This window comes from Mucor mucedo (genome assembly GCF_025094135.1).
Source record: "Mucor mucedo strain NRRL 3635 chromosome Unknown EV154scaffold_96, whole genome shotgun sequence".
Taxonomy (NCBI): domain Eukaryota; kingdom Fungi; phylum Mucoromycota; class Mucoromycetes; order Mucorales; family Mucoraceae; genus Mucor; species Mucor mucedo.
This window is the reverse complement of record NW_026252380.1, coordinates 134,958-148,801: the sequence shown is the minus strand read 5'-3', so window position 1 is coordinate 148,801 and position 13,844 is coordinate 134,958. Positions and strand designations below refer to the sequence as shown.

The window sequence follows — 13,844 nt, the reverse complement described above, 5'->3', positions numbered from 1 at the left end:
ATGAAAGACGGGAACAGTAGCGTGGCTGGTGTAATAAATAATAAAAAAAACGTGGTATATCTACATTTTGAGCCAAATAAACTATATGACTTTTTTATTTTATTCATGACGTATTTTTTGGGATATATGTATGGAGGGGCATAAGAGAGAGAGAGAAAAAAAAAAGAAGAGTTCATACACTAACATAATAAAATAAAAATAGGTTGCGTGAGGGGGCATATTTGACTAATTAGCAGAAGAAGGGTTGGTATTGATATACATCATATTTGAAGGATAATAATATAAATTATCAAGCCATTGTTGGTCATTATAAATTGAATCGTCATGGTGAGATTTGTCACTCTGCAAAAATATTGTATTGTCACCAAATTTGGTTACAAATGATGAAGCTTCTTGTGTATTGTAATACAGTGGATGCTCAACCGTGTCAGTGTAAGTCCATTCTGGTAAGCTACCACTGGTGTTTGTAAAACTTTCTTGTGGACACTCTTCATAGGCTGAATAAAAATAAGCACTTGGCGTATTGTTACTATAGTAATTATTTGGTGTAGTCATCAATTGACTGTTGCTAGTATCCGAGGATGCAGTAGGATAATCGCAGTATTCATTGTTCATATTATAAACAGCTTCTGCATGATTTATATCGGGAGATATCTGTTCTTGTTTTACCATTATACTTGTTGTAAACAATGGAGAACTTGATGACTCTAAGTATAGATTTTCAATATTAAATTACAGTTAGATTTCATTCTAAAAGGATGTTACCTTTTTTTAGGCTAGTTTGCTGTGTCGTAGTAACAGACTTCTTTCGATAAGGGCCTCTTTTAAAACCCTTTTTACGTTCTTTTCTGGGTGAGTCGAAGCATGTGTCGGTAATGCCAAGTTTTATACATCGTTGACAAGGCCTTCCTTCATCGCATTTTTTACAAGCTTTTTGGCAATTGACTAGTAAAGAAAAAAAAATTATAATTAGAAAATGCAACACGTGAATCCAAATTCGTGTAACAGACAATTAAATGTACAAGAGGATACATACCACATGCATTTTTAACCTGGCTTCGACGTTTGCTTGTGGTATTCGTTTCAATGTGTTCATTTGTTATATTCATATCGATGTTTGTGTAGGAAGTCTCAAGCTGATTTGAGCAATTTTTGTTGTCATATACCATTTGCCCTTTTTGTCCGGAAAAGCTGCTTTTCCAGGAGAGATAATTATACAAAAAAAAAAAGTAAAGGGAAAGAAGAAGAAAAAAAAAGACCAATCAAGAAGAAAAGAAGAAGAGAAAAAAAAAATTGGTAATTGTTAATTTATTTAATTTTTTTAAACTGTTTGTAATAACATAATGAAAAGTAGTTTTTTTTTTTTCTCCTTTTGTTAGAATCATATGTAAAAATAGTGTAGTGTTTGTAGTTCACTATAAAGCATGTTTTTTATTTATTATTATTTTTTTTCAGTTTTTCTTGCTTTGACTTTTTAACTTTTCGTTGAGAAAAATAAGGTATTGTTCTTTCAAAGACACTAGTGTGTAATTCGTTAATTTTTTTGTGATACACAAAATCTTTGTAACAATAAAGACTTTTTTTTTTTTTGATAAAAAAAAAAAAGAGAGAGAATTTTCTACCTTGCAGATTTAAGTAAGGTAGGTGAATTACACGTGGCATTCTCACCCAATCAAAAATAATAATTCAAATTGATCCCATCTCGGTCAGGGCAGTATGTGCCACAATAAAATATAGGGGCCTAAAATAAGAAATATGCCGAGAGGTGTTAAGTTCTTCTAATCATTCTGCCAAATCAAGTTTCGTTTTTGGTCAGGGACCAAATTTAAAGACCCAGACTGTTTATAATCTCGAAAAAGAGATCTGATCGTTTTAGCATAGTGTTATTGTTACACCATGATCTTTCTAGATAATTAAACTTCTTTGCATCAAGAGGGCGAAGTGAGTATGAAAGAAGGAGCGTACGAGAAGGTCTTTTTCGTGTGACGGGATCCGGAAGACGTTCAAACATTAAGGGTTTTATGTCTGACAGGGGGTTCCGTAAATTTATAGATGATTCCATCGTCATGGTTACCAGAACAATTAAAATGCATGGTCTGATCTGGTTAATTATGTTACAGATTCTGTGTAAGATAATTAACGAGGAGTTTGTATCAGCCACCTTGTGCATCTATTAGCCTAAAAAAATGACCCTTGAACAATAAAACTTGATAATGACTAGTTTTTTTTAATGTTGAACAAAAAAGATTTTTTTATTAATTACAAAGACTAGCTTATGAAAGAAATACAAGTTTTTTTTTTTTTTTTTTGGTTAAAAAAAATGAGGTGATTTATGCCCAATCCCAAGTGATAGGAATCTAGAGAAGAACGAAAAAAAAAAAAAAGGTTAATCTTATTGTCGGTGATTGATGCTTAATTGTCAACTTACTCGGCCCTTTGCAAAGTCACCAATTTTGCCGAAAGCACCAGGACTTAAATCAACATCGCCGGATTTACAAGGAGGACAAGTATCAACAATTTTAACCTTTACGCTGCCATTGGGACCATGGACATTGATGTATTTACCACAAAGAGGATTGTTATTAGGGTTAGCACCATTTTTCATTTGTGGAGCATTCTAAATAAACAATAATAGAGTTAATTTAAAATTAAATATTTGTTATTTTGTTGTATTATTACCAAAGCAGCAATCAAATCAGTGTCTTTTGCGTCCCAGCCACAAGAGCCTAATCCTGTTCCATAGTAGGTACCATCACCAGAGTATTTTCCGGTACTGCTAGATCCACCAGCATTCTTCTTGGTAGTGGTTTTCTTAGTAGTCTTCTTAGTAGTCTTCTTGGTGGTTTTCTTGGTGGTCTTTTTGGTAGTCTTCTTTTTGGTAGAAGTCTTCTTTTTGGTAGATGATTTTTTAGTAGTCTTCTTAGTAGTCTTCTTGGTGGTCTTTTTGGTGGTCTTTTTGGTAGTCTTTTTGGTAGTCTTCTTCTTAGTAGAAGATTTCTTTGACTTTTTATGAACCTTTGATGTTGATCTTTTGGTGACTGACTTGTGTTTATGTGACTTATTGCGGCATCTCTTTTCAATCTCGCTCTTCCACATGCTGTTGCGACCAACCAGGGCCGACTCAAGCACGACAGGAGAAGAAAGGTCACTAGGAGATTCAGAATTGACCTGCTGGAACAATAAAGTTGAGGTGATAGCAGTAATTGCTAAAAGAGAGGAATGTGTAAGACGCATGCTTTTTAATCTTAAAATGACTGTGAAGGGATATGATAAAAGAAGGGTTTTTTTTTTATGGATATAAAGAAGGAAACAAAAAAAAAAAAAGAAGTTTAAAAAATAGGTTCCCTATTTATATGTCTTTTTTGTTCGCTTGGTTGCGCGTTAATATAAATTGACCCAATCATGACTTGTCAATAGACAATTATCGATGCTCAATTTGGAAAATGATGTCTATTTCTCTCCTGTTTCTCATGTGTAACATTGCATTATTCTCTCTCCCGCTCTTTCTCAGTTCATTAAAACTCCTCCCGCATTTTTTTTTTTTTTTTTTTAAACGTAGCACTTTTTTATATATATATTTCCACCCCGTTCCCCTCCCCCCACCCCTTCTCCCCCCATTACGTTTACGTTTTTTTTTTTTTTAGTGTGCATGATTATAAATTTTATTTAATTCTTTAAAATGTTGCCAAAAGTAGTCTTCTTCCAACCAATGTTTTCAGCAGGAACATCAGTGAAAATGAAATAACCGCGTTCAGAACTGATGCCCAACTCTTTTTCAAGTTCTTCAGTGACTGCAGCAGCTAACTTGGCGTTACGTTCGTTGTCTATAATAAAGTATTGAGTAAAAAACAAAAAAAAAAAACGCGAAATAATAAAAAATCTCTTACCAATATGACCAATGGAACCAACCTTGGCAAGGAAACCAGGCTCATCAGAACCAGCAAAAGAGTAAGAATCGACCTTTTGATAAGTAACGATACAGTACTAATTTGTAATATCTTGTGTTAATCATCCCCATATTTATCCATTTCATATTCTAAAAATACACTTACATCTTCGGGCTTGCCGATTCTTTCAGCAAAGACCTTACTTAAGCGTTGAGTAAAGGCCTTGATGTCTTTGGGAGTTTCTGCAGAGATAATTTCAAGAATGGGCATTGTGTGATAATAAAAAAAAAGTTTAATAAAAAATGAAAAAACAGTGAAATAGTCAGCAAAAAACCCAAATTTATTTATGTTTGGGGTTATCTGAAAAAAGAAAACCCCGTTAGAGACATTTTATCCGGTGGCCTCCAAGTTATGTAATCGTTTTCCAATAAGATATGTGTCATCATGTATCTTACGGAGCCAGTGTTTAATCAAATGAATACTTCCTTTTCCCAGGGTAAACAAACAACCCGTACAAAATAAAATTGGATAAGACGACCTGAATATCAACATCTTGATCAATGGATCATCAATGACTATTTTTTTTTTGGATTAGTAAGTCACGAAAATTATTCTAGAATGTATTTGATTTACCGAAAATACGAAAGGCAACCACAGTCAATACACTGGGCACGGTGATAATCATACAAAGTCCCAGTATAATTGACATGATCCTCCTTGCGTCAAAGTTTCTCCATTGCATCATTGTCTCACGAAGTGGAATTTGAATCGGTAACATCTTTATCAGACTGTAAAATAAGCTTAGACAAGATAATCCTATGGCCCAATCCTACAAACAATATGCGATTAGATAAAGAGGAGAGGGGGCATGTATGGGATGCACAAACATTAGATTACCATTGTTAGATAAATATCAAATACAGGCTCTTTCATATCTGATAATCTTAATGGCATCAGCACGTAAAGATCCATCATGATACCAACTAAAAATGGTATCACCATTCCAAATACAATCATTGTGCGCACGAAATTAGCAATCTATAATAAGTAGTAATTTAAGTAATCCATTTTTTCTGACACCCATTTTAGTTGAATTCTTCTAACCTTTTGTATCTTGCTGTAAATATATTGCCCGAGGTTCCAATCTGTCATGCCTTGTCTGATAATTTGATATTTCTGTACAATCGAATTTAACAAAGAACTCATCACAATCATAATGTATGCACCCAAAGCAAATGAATACAAGTCATGCACAAGTCTGTCCGGGCTAACTTTTGTAAACAAATTTCTGCCTAATTTTACTTTTTCTGAAATATTAATAAAACCTTTTTTTTTTCTTGTTTAATTAACTTACATGGTACCACAGAAATGGAGCAAACAAGGATAGAACCGGTTGTCCAAATTAAAAATAAAAAAATAAAGATTCTAGTGTAAAAATAGTTTGGAATGTAGACAATGGTCGTGTCTCTTTCTTCGGACTCAGAGATAGCAGGATGGGTTCTTTCGGATATCAATAATGAGCGTAAAGTAATAGGATGGACAGGTACAATCATTCTTCTTCTACGAGGCACCGCAATGGGTACATTGTCATGTGTGGGGACCCGAACAAGTTCTCCTTCAATTTCTTCTTCATTCGGATACCGCCCTCCAAACATAAACGATGAAAGTTTTAATTGTCCAGATACAATATGCCACCATCTCATTAACGCTTTTTTAGAAAATTCCCGAGTATCTACGTATCCCATCACTGGTTTCAGTAAGTATTGCACCGCCAAGAGATCAATAGGCAGTAAAGATATAGGAATACTACCAACAAAAAAAAATACTCGTGTAAGTTGTCTTTGTATAAAAGTGTTGCTAATTATACACATCACACTTACTCGAATTTCCAGATAATAGGATAGATACCTCCATAGTTACTCACCAACAAGGTGACAAACCCCATACCAACCATGATAAGCATGAAATAGGTTGCGCCACTTAACAACAAATGGTTCAGTAATACAAGTATAGGCTGATCCACCATATCCTGTACAGGATGAAAATGAGGGTCATTGGGGTCACGAATAAAATAGAGTACACCAGGACGAACAACTTCACGTACTAAAGCAACAAACACAGAGAAATGAAAGATGAAACCAGTGCCAACAAACCAATGTAGAAATACTCCTGAATACGGGTTCAGCAGTACAAAATGAAATCGGCTCTTAATAGAGTATTCCGTAAATAGGGGCAAAGTAGATATATCCAACAAGACGCCACACACGGTTGGAAATACAACCAGTTCTAAAAACATAAAGAACAGTACCTTGATAAACACTCCCTGTTGACGTAGTATCTCATTTGTAGATCCACTCTTGTTTCTAGAAAGATACCATGAACCAATAGAAATAAGAACCATGTATCCCACTACTGTACATACCACTCTATCAATACTGCCCTGTTCCGTTGCACATTGTCGCCAGCGTTTAAAGATAATGGCAGAGATGGAATAGACATTACTCACAATTAATTTCCAGTTCTGAATCGTATTCGTGTGATCAAGTATACTACTCGTCGTCTCGGACAAAAGCTGTGTCACACTACCACCTCCATTATCATGCAATATAATATGAATTGATTTTACTACATAGTAGATTCCGGACTGCATGTTGCTATGCATGGTCTTGACATACACGGGTAATACCTTTTCGAAGTTGTTGTAAACAAGCGAAATCGTGTTAAATGCAAGATCAATCGATGGATCTAGAACTAGTCGTAACATATATAGCGGCTTATCCACTAAACTGGTTGGCCGAATCAAAATAAATGATCTGCCAATCATGTATGGAATCCAAACAGTAACACATAAACACAGGTTGATCATCAGCGACATTAATATCGGATTTTGTAATAGCATGAATAGGTTTCCACGCATACCGATCGCCTCCAAAATGTTGTCCATATTTTCCATTACATCAAAGTGTTCATCTGCGGGCGCCTCTTCGGGTTGTTCCTCTGCCACATTGATTGGTGCGTTCATAGACTCATCTACAGGCCCCTCTTCTGGTGGTTCTGAAAAATAATCATTATTGGTGCTGGGTTCTCCAAACTCACTTGACCTCCAGGTCCCTGTGGGAGGCGACATCGTCTCATCGGTTGTGATTTCCTGTTGTAACTGACTCTTAGTTGTGTCTTGTTGATAATCTCTCCAACTTGCAAAAGGTGACTGAGTACCGCTAGGTGGATTACTATCATCATCGTTGTCATCATCACCGTTGTCGTCTTCCGCTCTCTGATAGTAGCCTGCCACATTAGCAGAGTAAGGATTATTGTATTCGAGATGATCATCACTGGCGCGTCTTCTTAATTGTTCCAATCGATCTAATATCGGTGGTGAAGGTGGGTGTGCTGTATTTTTAATGACCCATTCACGAAAGAGATAAGCAGCTACAAATACGATGACCACCACAGCTGTAATGATTTGTCCCTGAATACAGTCGGACACAAACACTCTTGTGGTATACCTCGAGCCTTTCCGTGTATGTGCAATTGAGTTTCCAGTGATATTTTCTCCAGACCAGAAATAAAATCGCCATGTCCATACAGTGGATGTTGGTAAAAGAATTAACCAAACAATCATGACAAGGAGTGTTCGCATGGTTGTTACACAACCTCGAGAAAATCGTCGAATGCATTGGCCAAGTAATACTCGAAGTGGCATTCTATCTGGCATATCGTCTCGGTAAATGGGTGTAAATTCAAATGCATGATCACATAGTTCACAATACCTAATTCACTCAATGAGTTTGTCTGCCTTTTTCGGAAGGGGTTCTCCCTTTTTATATATATTACTACTACTTTTTTTTACTATGTGAAAGCCATTGTAATAAACTAAAGTGTAATAAACATGAGTACGAACAAGGGAAAGGCGATCTATAGTATTTTGTTGTTTACCAATCCTGATGAACAAAGCGAATGCTGCCAGAGCATTTACATGGGTGAAATAAAGGTTGGACTAAAGAAGGCCCACCTCGACATACTCTACAAATGCCTGCAATTGCCCAGAAAAAAAAAAGTCAGGCAAGATCGAAAACAATTGCGTTTTTTCGTACCTTGATCGTCATCCATTACAATATAAATTAGATTGATGAATAAAACAAAGTAATTTTATTTTCTAACATATGAAAATCCGGGCTGCAGAGCGGACATTTCCCGTGATTGCTGGATATTGTGTTACAGTGATTGTTTGTCCTGCTTTTTTTTTTTTTTTTTTACCGTTTTGCATTTACCAATCCTCATTTGCCGGCACTGTATCTTAGGGAAGAACTGCAAGTGAATACATCCTTCAAAAAATCATATAATATAGAAATACCCGTTCTTTATAATATATTATTTCTATCAATATATCGTCATACACCCTGATACCATAGGAACACGTACTTTTTTTTCTCTTTCAACATCTTGGAAGGATATACAATAAAGCCGAGACTCACATTTAAATGTATACTAGATATTTTTTTGTATATCTATATATTTCAGTCCAATGATCAAATATAAAAGAATAGGGCTGTACGCTTTAAATGCATTAGGTAACATAAGTCTGAACGAAAGGAGCACATTATTATGGTTTGCTTTCATTGTCCTTTTAGATCCCACAAGTGACACCATAAAATAGAATACAGTTTTAGATTGAAATGGAAAAAGAAAAACATCAGCCTTTTTTTGGATACGACATAAATAGGTGTCAGATAAATGTTGTAAGAATCAAACTGATGTCTATGTCATTCAGTATGTTTATGCATTTGATCAGAAGAGGATGATAACAAACCACATATATTCTAGTAGCAAAGAGTAAACGATACCTTATATACACTGACTAATCAACTATTTATTAAGTTTATTCGAATATTTAGTATTTTTATCAGTGGCCACAAAGAGGGATCCAAAAAAGAAAAATCGCTTAATAGCCAACCAGTATCGTTGTAGGCTTTTAAAAAGTAGACGGACTGTGTTTCCATGAATAAATTTAGGTTTAATGATAATCAGTTTCAGACTAGACCTGTACAAAAAGGTTTGAGTCCTCAGTATTGTCAATTGTATCTTATCAAGTCAAACTTCAAAATTAGCAGATGTAACCAAAATTACATACTGGCTCCTACAGAAAAGAAAGCTAAAGAAAGGGGCAGCATATTTTTACCATGTTGTAGCTTTGTTCGCAACATTACAAATTTCCCGGACAAACACACCTAACAAAAAAAATTGTACTGGTGTTCACAAATACAGAATCCATGATTCTCATCTGGTATTAGAAGCAATTGAAGGTTAAGGATATACCATTTTCCAGCCATATCTATGAGTGGTGGTCAAAGATCAAAAAAGTACATATCAGAAGAAACTTAGATACATTAAATTCCCGCTTGTGGTACTGTCACTACCAAAGTCTGTACATACATAAACGGGATAAATATCTTGATAGAGAAAGATGAACTTTTTGAGAATCTGTCTGTTTTTTTTTGTTTTTTATTTTTCTGTTTTTTGGTTTTTTTTTAATTTTTTTTACATTTGTCTGAAATAAAATATTATTTTCTATGAAAATCTTATCTGTTCAAAAGTGGGCTTCTTTTGTCTGAATTTAAAGTGCTAAACAACAAAGAATAATAGAACCTGAATTCCCTGAGAAAAAAAAGACAGCTTGGTTACTAAATGGGAAATGGTTACACTTGCCAAGCCTCGGAGAAAGATGCGTAAATATGGACAACGGTAATCATTGACATTTACAGGCTTACATATTATCCAAATCTTAAAATGGTATACATATATATATATATGAATAGCGAAATAAAACTAGAATTTCCGGGAAACCCGTCGATACAAACCTTGGTAAACTAAACTGTCGAAAATGTCAAAATTTCGTTTTTTCGGAACATCAATGCTTGGGGCGAGGAGGAAGAAAAAATCAGTTCATATATTTATTTTTAAAGTACACAATACGGGTTGAAAACGGCAAAAAGCATGTGCAGCACTAGGTACGGTAACCATAGACCCGTCATTTATGTAGAGATACAACAAAAGGGTTTTCTTTATAGTTGTACACCGTCACCTTGTTTGGCAAAAGTGGAGAGTGAAAGCTTAAGATTTATAAGAGTTCGTCCAAATTTAGTAAGGAGTTCGTCTGTTTTTAAAAAAAAAGGTTTCTTTTTCAATTGCTTTTTGAAAAGAGTCAAAGAGAAACGCCCGAATTTTTCCTTTTGGAAGGTCCGAAAATCAAGTAAAAGGCGCTGTATTCTTACGCCAAAAAATTAGCGTGCGTACTCGTATCTTTATAATTTAACAAAATCTTGCTTTATAGGGTTCAATTCCGGAGAAAAAAGGTGCAACCATGATAAATGTTTCCTTTTTGCTTCTAGGCTGGCAATTGTTGCACAGCCTGACATCCGAGCTATCCGTGAATTCAGGTAAAAAATACCTCATCGGTACTGTTTGTTGAACGTACTTACCTTTAGTACAAAATACATTGAATGGTTTAAGAAAAAAAGCCCTAATGCAAATTGTTACATAATACCAATGATACACACAATCTGACGTACACGCTTCGTTTGCACTACCATCGTGCGATAAATGACCTTTTGCAACGAACTGAGTTTATGTTGCCTTTTTTACCAAGAATTATAAACCTTTCTTTTTTTTTATGAAAAAAAAAATCCTTTACATGGAAAATCAAAACGCGTACTTACATTGTTTTGACGGTCAATGCTTTTTTTTTAAAAAAAACTATAAATCACGCAGCTCTTTTTAGATCTCCGGGTCTTTGGGTCGGAATTTATGTGATCTGCGCATCGATGGTATTTGCCATGTGCAGAATAAGGTTTCAGTGCCCTGGAAAAAATGACATGAGGTGCGGAAACAAAAAAAAAAAGTCGATCAAATTGAACCTCAAATAGAATAAAAAGTGAACTATTCTTCAACTCGTTTTTTTTTCTTTCTTCTTTCCTTACACTTATTTACACTCATTTTGTATGCACAGAAAAGCTGAAGAAAATTATAATGGTTCCAAAATTAGTGTGTCAGATATAAGCACGATCAGCAGCAACAATAGTCAACGTTATAGTGACAATCCACTAGGCACAAACGATTTTGGACAGTTTGACATTATTGATGATCTCGACTATGATGATGTGGATGATGGATTAATAGGTACAGAAAAAATTGTAGGGTTCATCTTGTAATACACAGGTCTTAACTTGAATTTTTACAGTTGATCAAGAACTGTTACATCAATATAGAGAAGCTATTATTCGCCAATTATATGAAGGAGAAAAGAAATTCCTTGAAACATTAGAATTCATTTTAAATACTTATTTGTATCCATTACGCAAGAACACAAAAACATCGACTTTTAACTTTTTGGGAATGAAAAAGGCACCTTGCACAGAAAAAGAAATGACATGGCTATTCAGTAATATCGAAGCTCTTTATAAAGTTCATGTTGAAAATATGGACACATTAGAAGAAAGGTATATCGTATTTGTCATTTTCATTGTGTCATATTTTATTGATACACACAACCTCGTTAGACTAAGCATTTGGGGTCCAACTCAAATCATTTCGGATATTATCCAGACCAGGGTAAAAAAAAAAAAAAAAAAAATACAAGAAAAAAGAGAGAGAGAGCAACCAATTTCTAACTCACTTTTCAGTTGGCCCAAACACGAAAGGCTTATATAAATTATTTTGACCAATATGGTACCATGATCACAACGTTTGAAAGATTAAGTCGATACCAGCCGTTTAAAAAGTTCATTGAAGTAAGATACACAAAGCACCAAAAAAGTAAAACGCAGGAAACTCAGTTCTAATTTGTTATGTGTGTCTAGACCGTTGAATCTAATAGTAAAGGTGTAAACTTACTGATGCTTTTAAAATCTCCAGTCGACTGTGTTGAACGTTATGTCTTTCAATTAACCAAATTAGCTGATAGTACCTCTACAATGCATCCAGATTACATTGGATTAATGCAATGTAAACAACGCATTCAAGCTTTGGATGTCGAATTTAAAGCCCCGTAAATATTGCTTATCGTTTTTTTTTCGGCCAATCGTATTTATTCGACCACCTTTTTTATTTCTATCTATAGGGTAAATGATGCGCTTAATGTAGACAAAGTATATCAAATTCACCTCAAAATGACAGGCCAGCCGTTCGGTGTCAAGGCCGAGCGCAGAATCATTCTGCAAGACAACTTTACTCGGCCAAATAGATTAAGTGGCGAAGAGACGTGTTATTTCTTATTTTCTGACATGCTGGTATTCGCAAGACAAAAATCAAATACTTTGCAATACAAGGGACACATCCTTTTACAAAAATCAAAAGTGAAACCAAACGTGAATGATTTTTCTGTGGAAATCATTTGTCCCTTTCAAGGCGTGGACTCTTTAAATACAACATTTATGGGTTCTCCAACCACGCATGTGATTCGCACTTTAAACAAAATAGATCAAACAAAATGGATAACTTGCTTAGAAGCAGTCATCACAAAACTCCAATAACCCACACACACCTTTTTTATGCACTCTACCACATTTTCACACTTAAAGAAACCACGATACCTTCATTTGCTCCCCTTTTTTTTACTTTTTTTTTGCATTCAATTAAAAAAAATATATATATATGGTCACGTCATTGTTTTGTGTTTTACCCTTTGACACCTATTTAGGAAAAATCAAGAAGTTTTCGAGTCGTACGATTAACAACAGCTACAGGGTTTTTTTTTTTCGTTATTCTTTCGTTGCTAAATCGTGTTTGTTACTTGCTTTAATAAAGGTTTTTTTTTAGTCCAGAACGGCAAGGGCCTCAACCTTCTTGAATCATTTACAATCGAAACATAAAATTTTGCTTATGGTTTAAACCATCCCTGCTTCATTTAAGTAAAGGTCCACGAGTATGGATTCTTTGAAGTTTGGCAATCAGCTTTGTATCACAATCAATTTATCGTTAAATTTTTGTTGACTACAGTTATCACACTTCAAATTTAGACGAATCTCAAGTCATTTTTAGAGGTTGGATACCACAAAATAGACAACCACACATTTTGGTAAAGCCAGGCATAACACACCGTTGCCAAGGTTACCATTTAATATGGGAGTTGATTTGATGCCATAGGTTTGGATAGCCACAATTTTGACATCACCATCACCCCGAGCCCATTGTAAGGACTTGTGGGAGTATCTTTTGCATTACTACATCATCACATATCTATATAATTTGGTTTCTAATTAACCCTCTTCATCATGACCCTCCCATCCTCAAACACGTACTTTTTACTAGTCACAAGGGATAAGACATACTGTCTGTCTTGTGAAATCATATGAATGCATCGTGTTGGGTGAAGTGGTCACCAGTTGGTCAATTATGATAAACTGCCTATTTTATATTTGTCAAATCCCGCTAGCTTCTTTACCGTCTATACTCTGTTCCTGTTCAAAGGTGTTAAGTTTTCAATTCATAAAAAAGGTGAATTCGTGTGTTCAAAAATAAATAAACACTCATCAAATGTATATTAATGTGTAGCTAAATGCTTTACATTCCTCTTATAAGTAACGAAGCGTCAAGATTATGTACACAGTAATGTAAATGATAAACAAAACTGGCATTTTGAATTTGCTGGTGCTTTCCTTCGACAATTACCCAGATCTAAATATTTGTCTTGAGTGTTCTTAAAGATTTCGAAAAGTAACCTGAGCACTAAAATCAGATATTTTCGAGAAGGAAAATCTAGCGCATTCATTACTAGTACTTGGAGATAGTCATCGTAGAGCTCAGAAAATGAAACTTATGGTTTAAATTGGCCTGCTTCTGAAATGTCCTGATCCTTGCCCTTATCAAAATTGCTCATTGAACAGACATCTTGGTATTAAAACGTGAGCGCATTTTGACTAAAATAAAAAAATCTGATTTAAAACGTCATCAAATTCTGCA

General features: G+C 34.8%; 5 protein-coding genes across 5 annotated transcripts; 1 reads left to right on the top strand and 4 right to left on the bottom strand.

Annotated features, from left to right (window-relative positions):
* Nucleotides 1-62: 62 nt before the first annotated feature.
* On the bottom strand, nt 63-1,256 carry EV154DRAFT_605263 (uncharacterized protein). The gene is made up of 3 exons (XM_051607459.1): nt 1,037-1,256; nt 766-945; nt 63-707 (listed from the first exon to the last, which is right to left on the bottom strand). Exons 1-3 carry the CDS (start codon nt 1,167-1,169, stop codon nt 226-228), a joined length of 795 nt encoding a protein of 264 aa, XP_051454344.1. The 5' UTR covers nt 1,170-1,256; the 3' UTR covers nt 63-225.
* A 349-nt stretch (nt 1,257-1,605) lies between these two features.
* Nucleotides 1,606-3,315, bottom strand: EV154DRAFT_554285 (uncharacterized protein). The gene is made up of 3 exons (XM_051605177.1): nt 2,680-3,315; nt 2,429-2,617; nt 1,606-2,170 (listed from the first exon to the last, which is right to left on the bottom strand). The coding sequence occupies exons 1-3, from the start codon at nt 3,232-3,234 to the stop codon at nt 1,826-1,828; spliced, it is 1,089 nt and encodes a 362-aa protein (XP_051454343.1). The 5' UTR covers nt 3,235-3,315; the 3' UTR covers nt 1,606-1,825.
* Nucleotides 3,316-3,628: 313 nt separating this feature from the next.
* EV154DRAFT_519487 (Tautomerase/MIF superfamily) lies at nt 3,629-4,207 on the bottom strand. The gene is made up of 3 exons (XM_051602738.1): nt 4,053-4,207; nt 3,888-3,984; nt 3,629-3,824 (listed from the first exon to the last, which is right to left on the bottom strand). Exons 1-3 carry the CDS (start codon nt 4,155-4,157, stop codon nt 3,667-3,669), a joined length of 360 nt encoding a protein of 119 aa, XP_051454342.1. The 5' UTR covers nt 4,158-4,207; the 3' UTR covers nt 3,629-3,666.
* A 293-nt stretch (nt 4,208-4,500) lies between these two features.
* Nucleotides 4,501-7,527, bottom strand: EV154DRAFT_567017 (uncharacterized protein; the record flags this gene model as incomplete). Its single annotated transcript, XM_051605990.1, has 5 exons — nt 4,501-4,716; nt 4,785-4,925; nt 4,992-5,179; nt 5,242-5,693; nt 5,768-7,527. The coding sequence occupies 5 exons, from the start codon at nt 7,525-7,527 to the stop codon at nt 4,501-4,503; spliced, it is 2,757 nt and encodes a 918-aa protein (XP_051454341.1).
* Nucleotides 7,528-10,885: 3,358 nt separating this feature from the next.
* Nucleotides 10,886-12,415, top strand: EV154DRAFT_567016 (Dbl homology domain-containing protein; the record flags this gene model as incomplete). Its single annotated transcript, XM_051605989.1, has 6 exons — nt 10,886-11,063; nt 11,125-11,383; nt 11,444-11,495; nt 11,567-11,674; nt 11,744-11,931; nt 12,004-12,415. 6 exons carry the CDS (start codon nt 10,886-10,888, stop codon nt 12,413-12,415), a joined length of 1,197 nt encoding a protein of 398 aa, XP_051454340.1.
* Between the last annotated feature and the right edge of the window lie 1,429 nt (nt 12,416-13,844).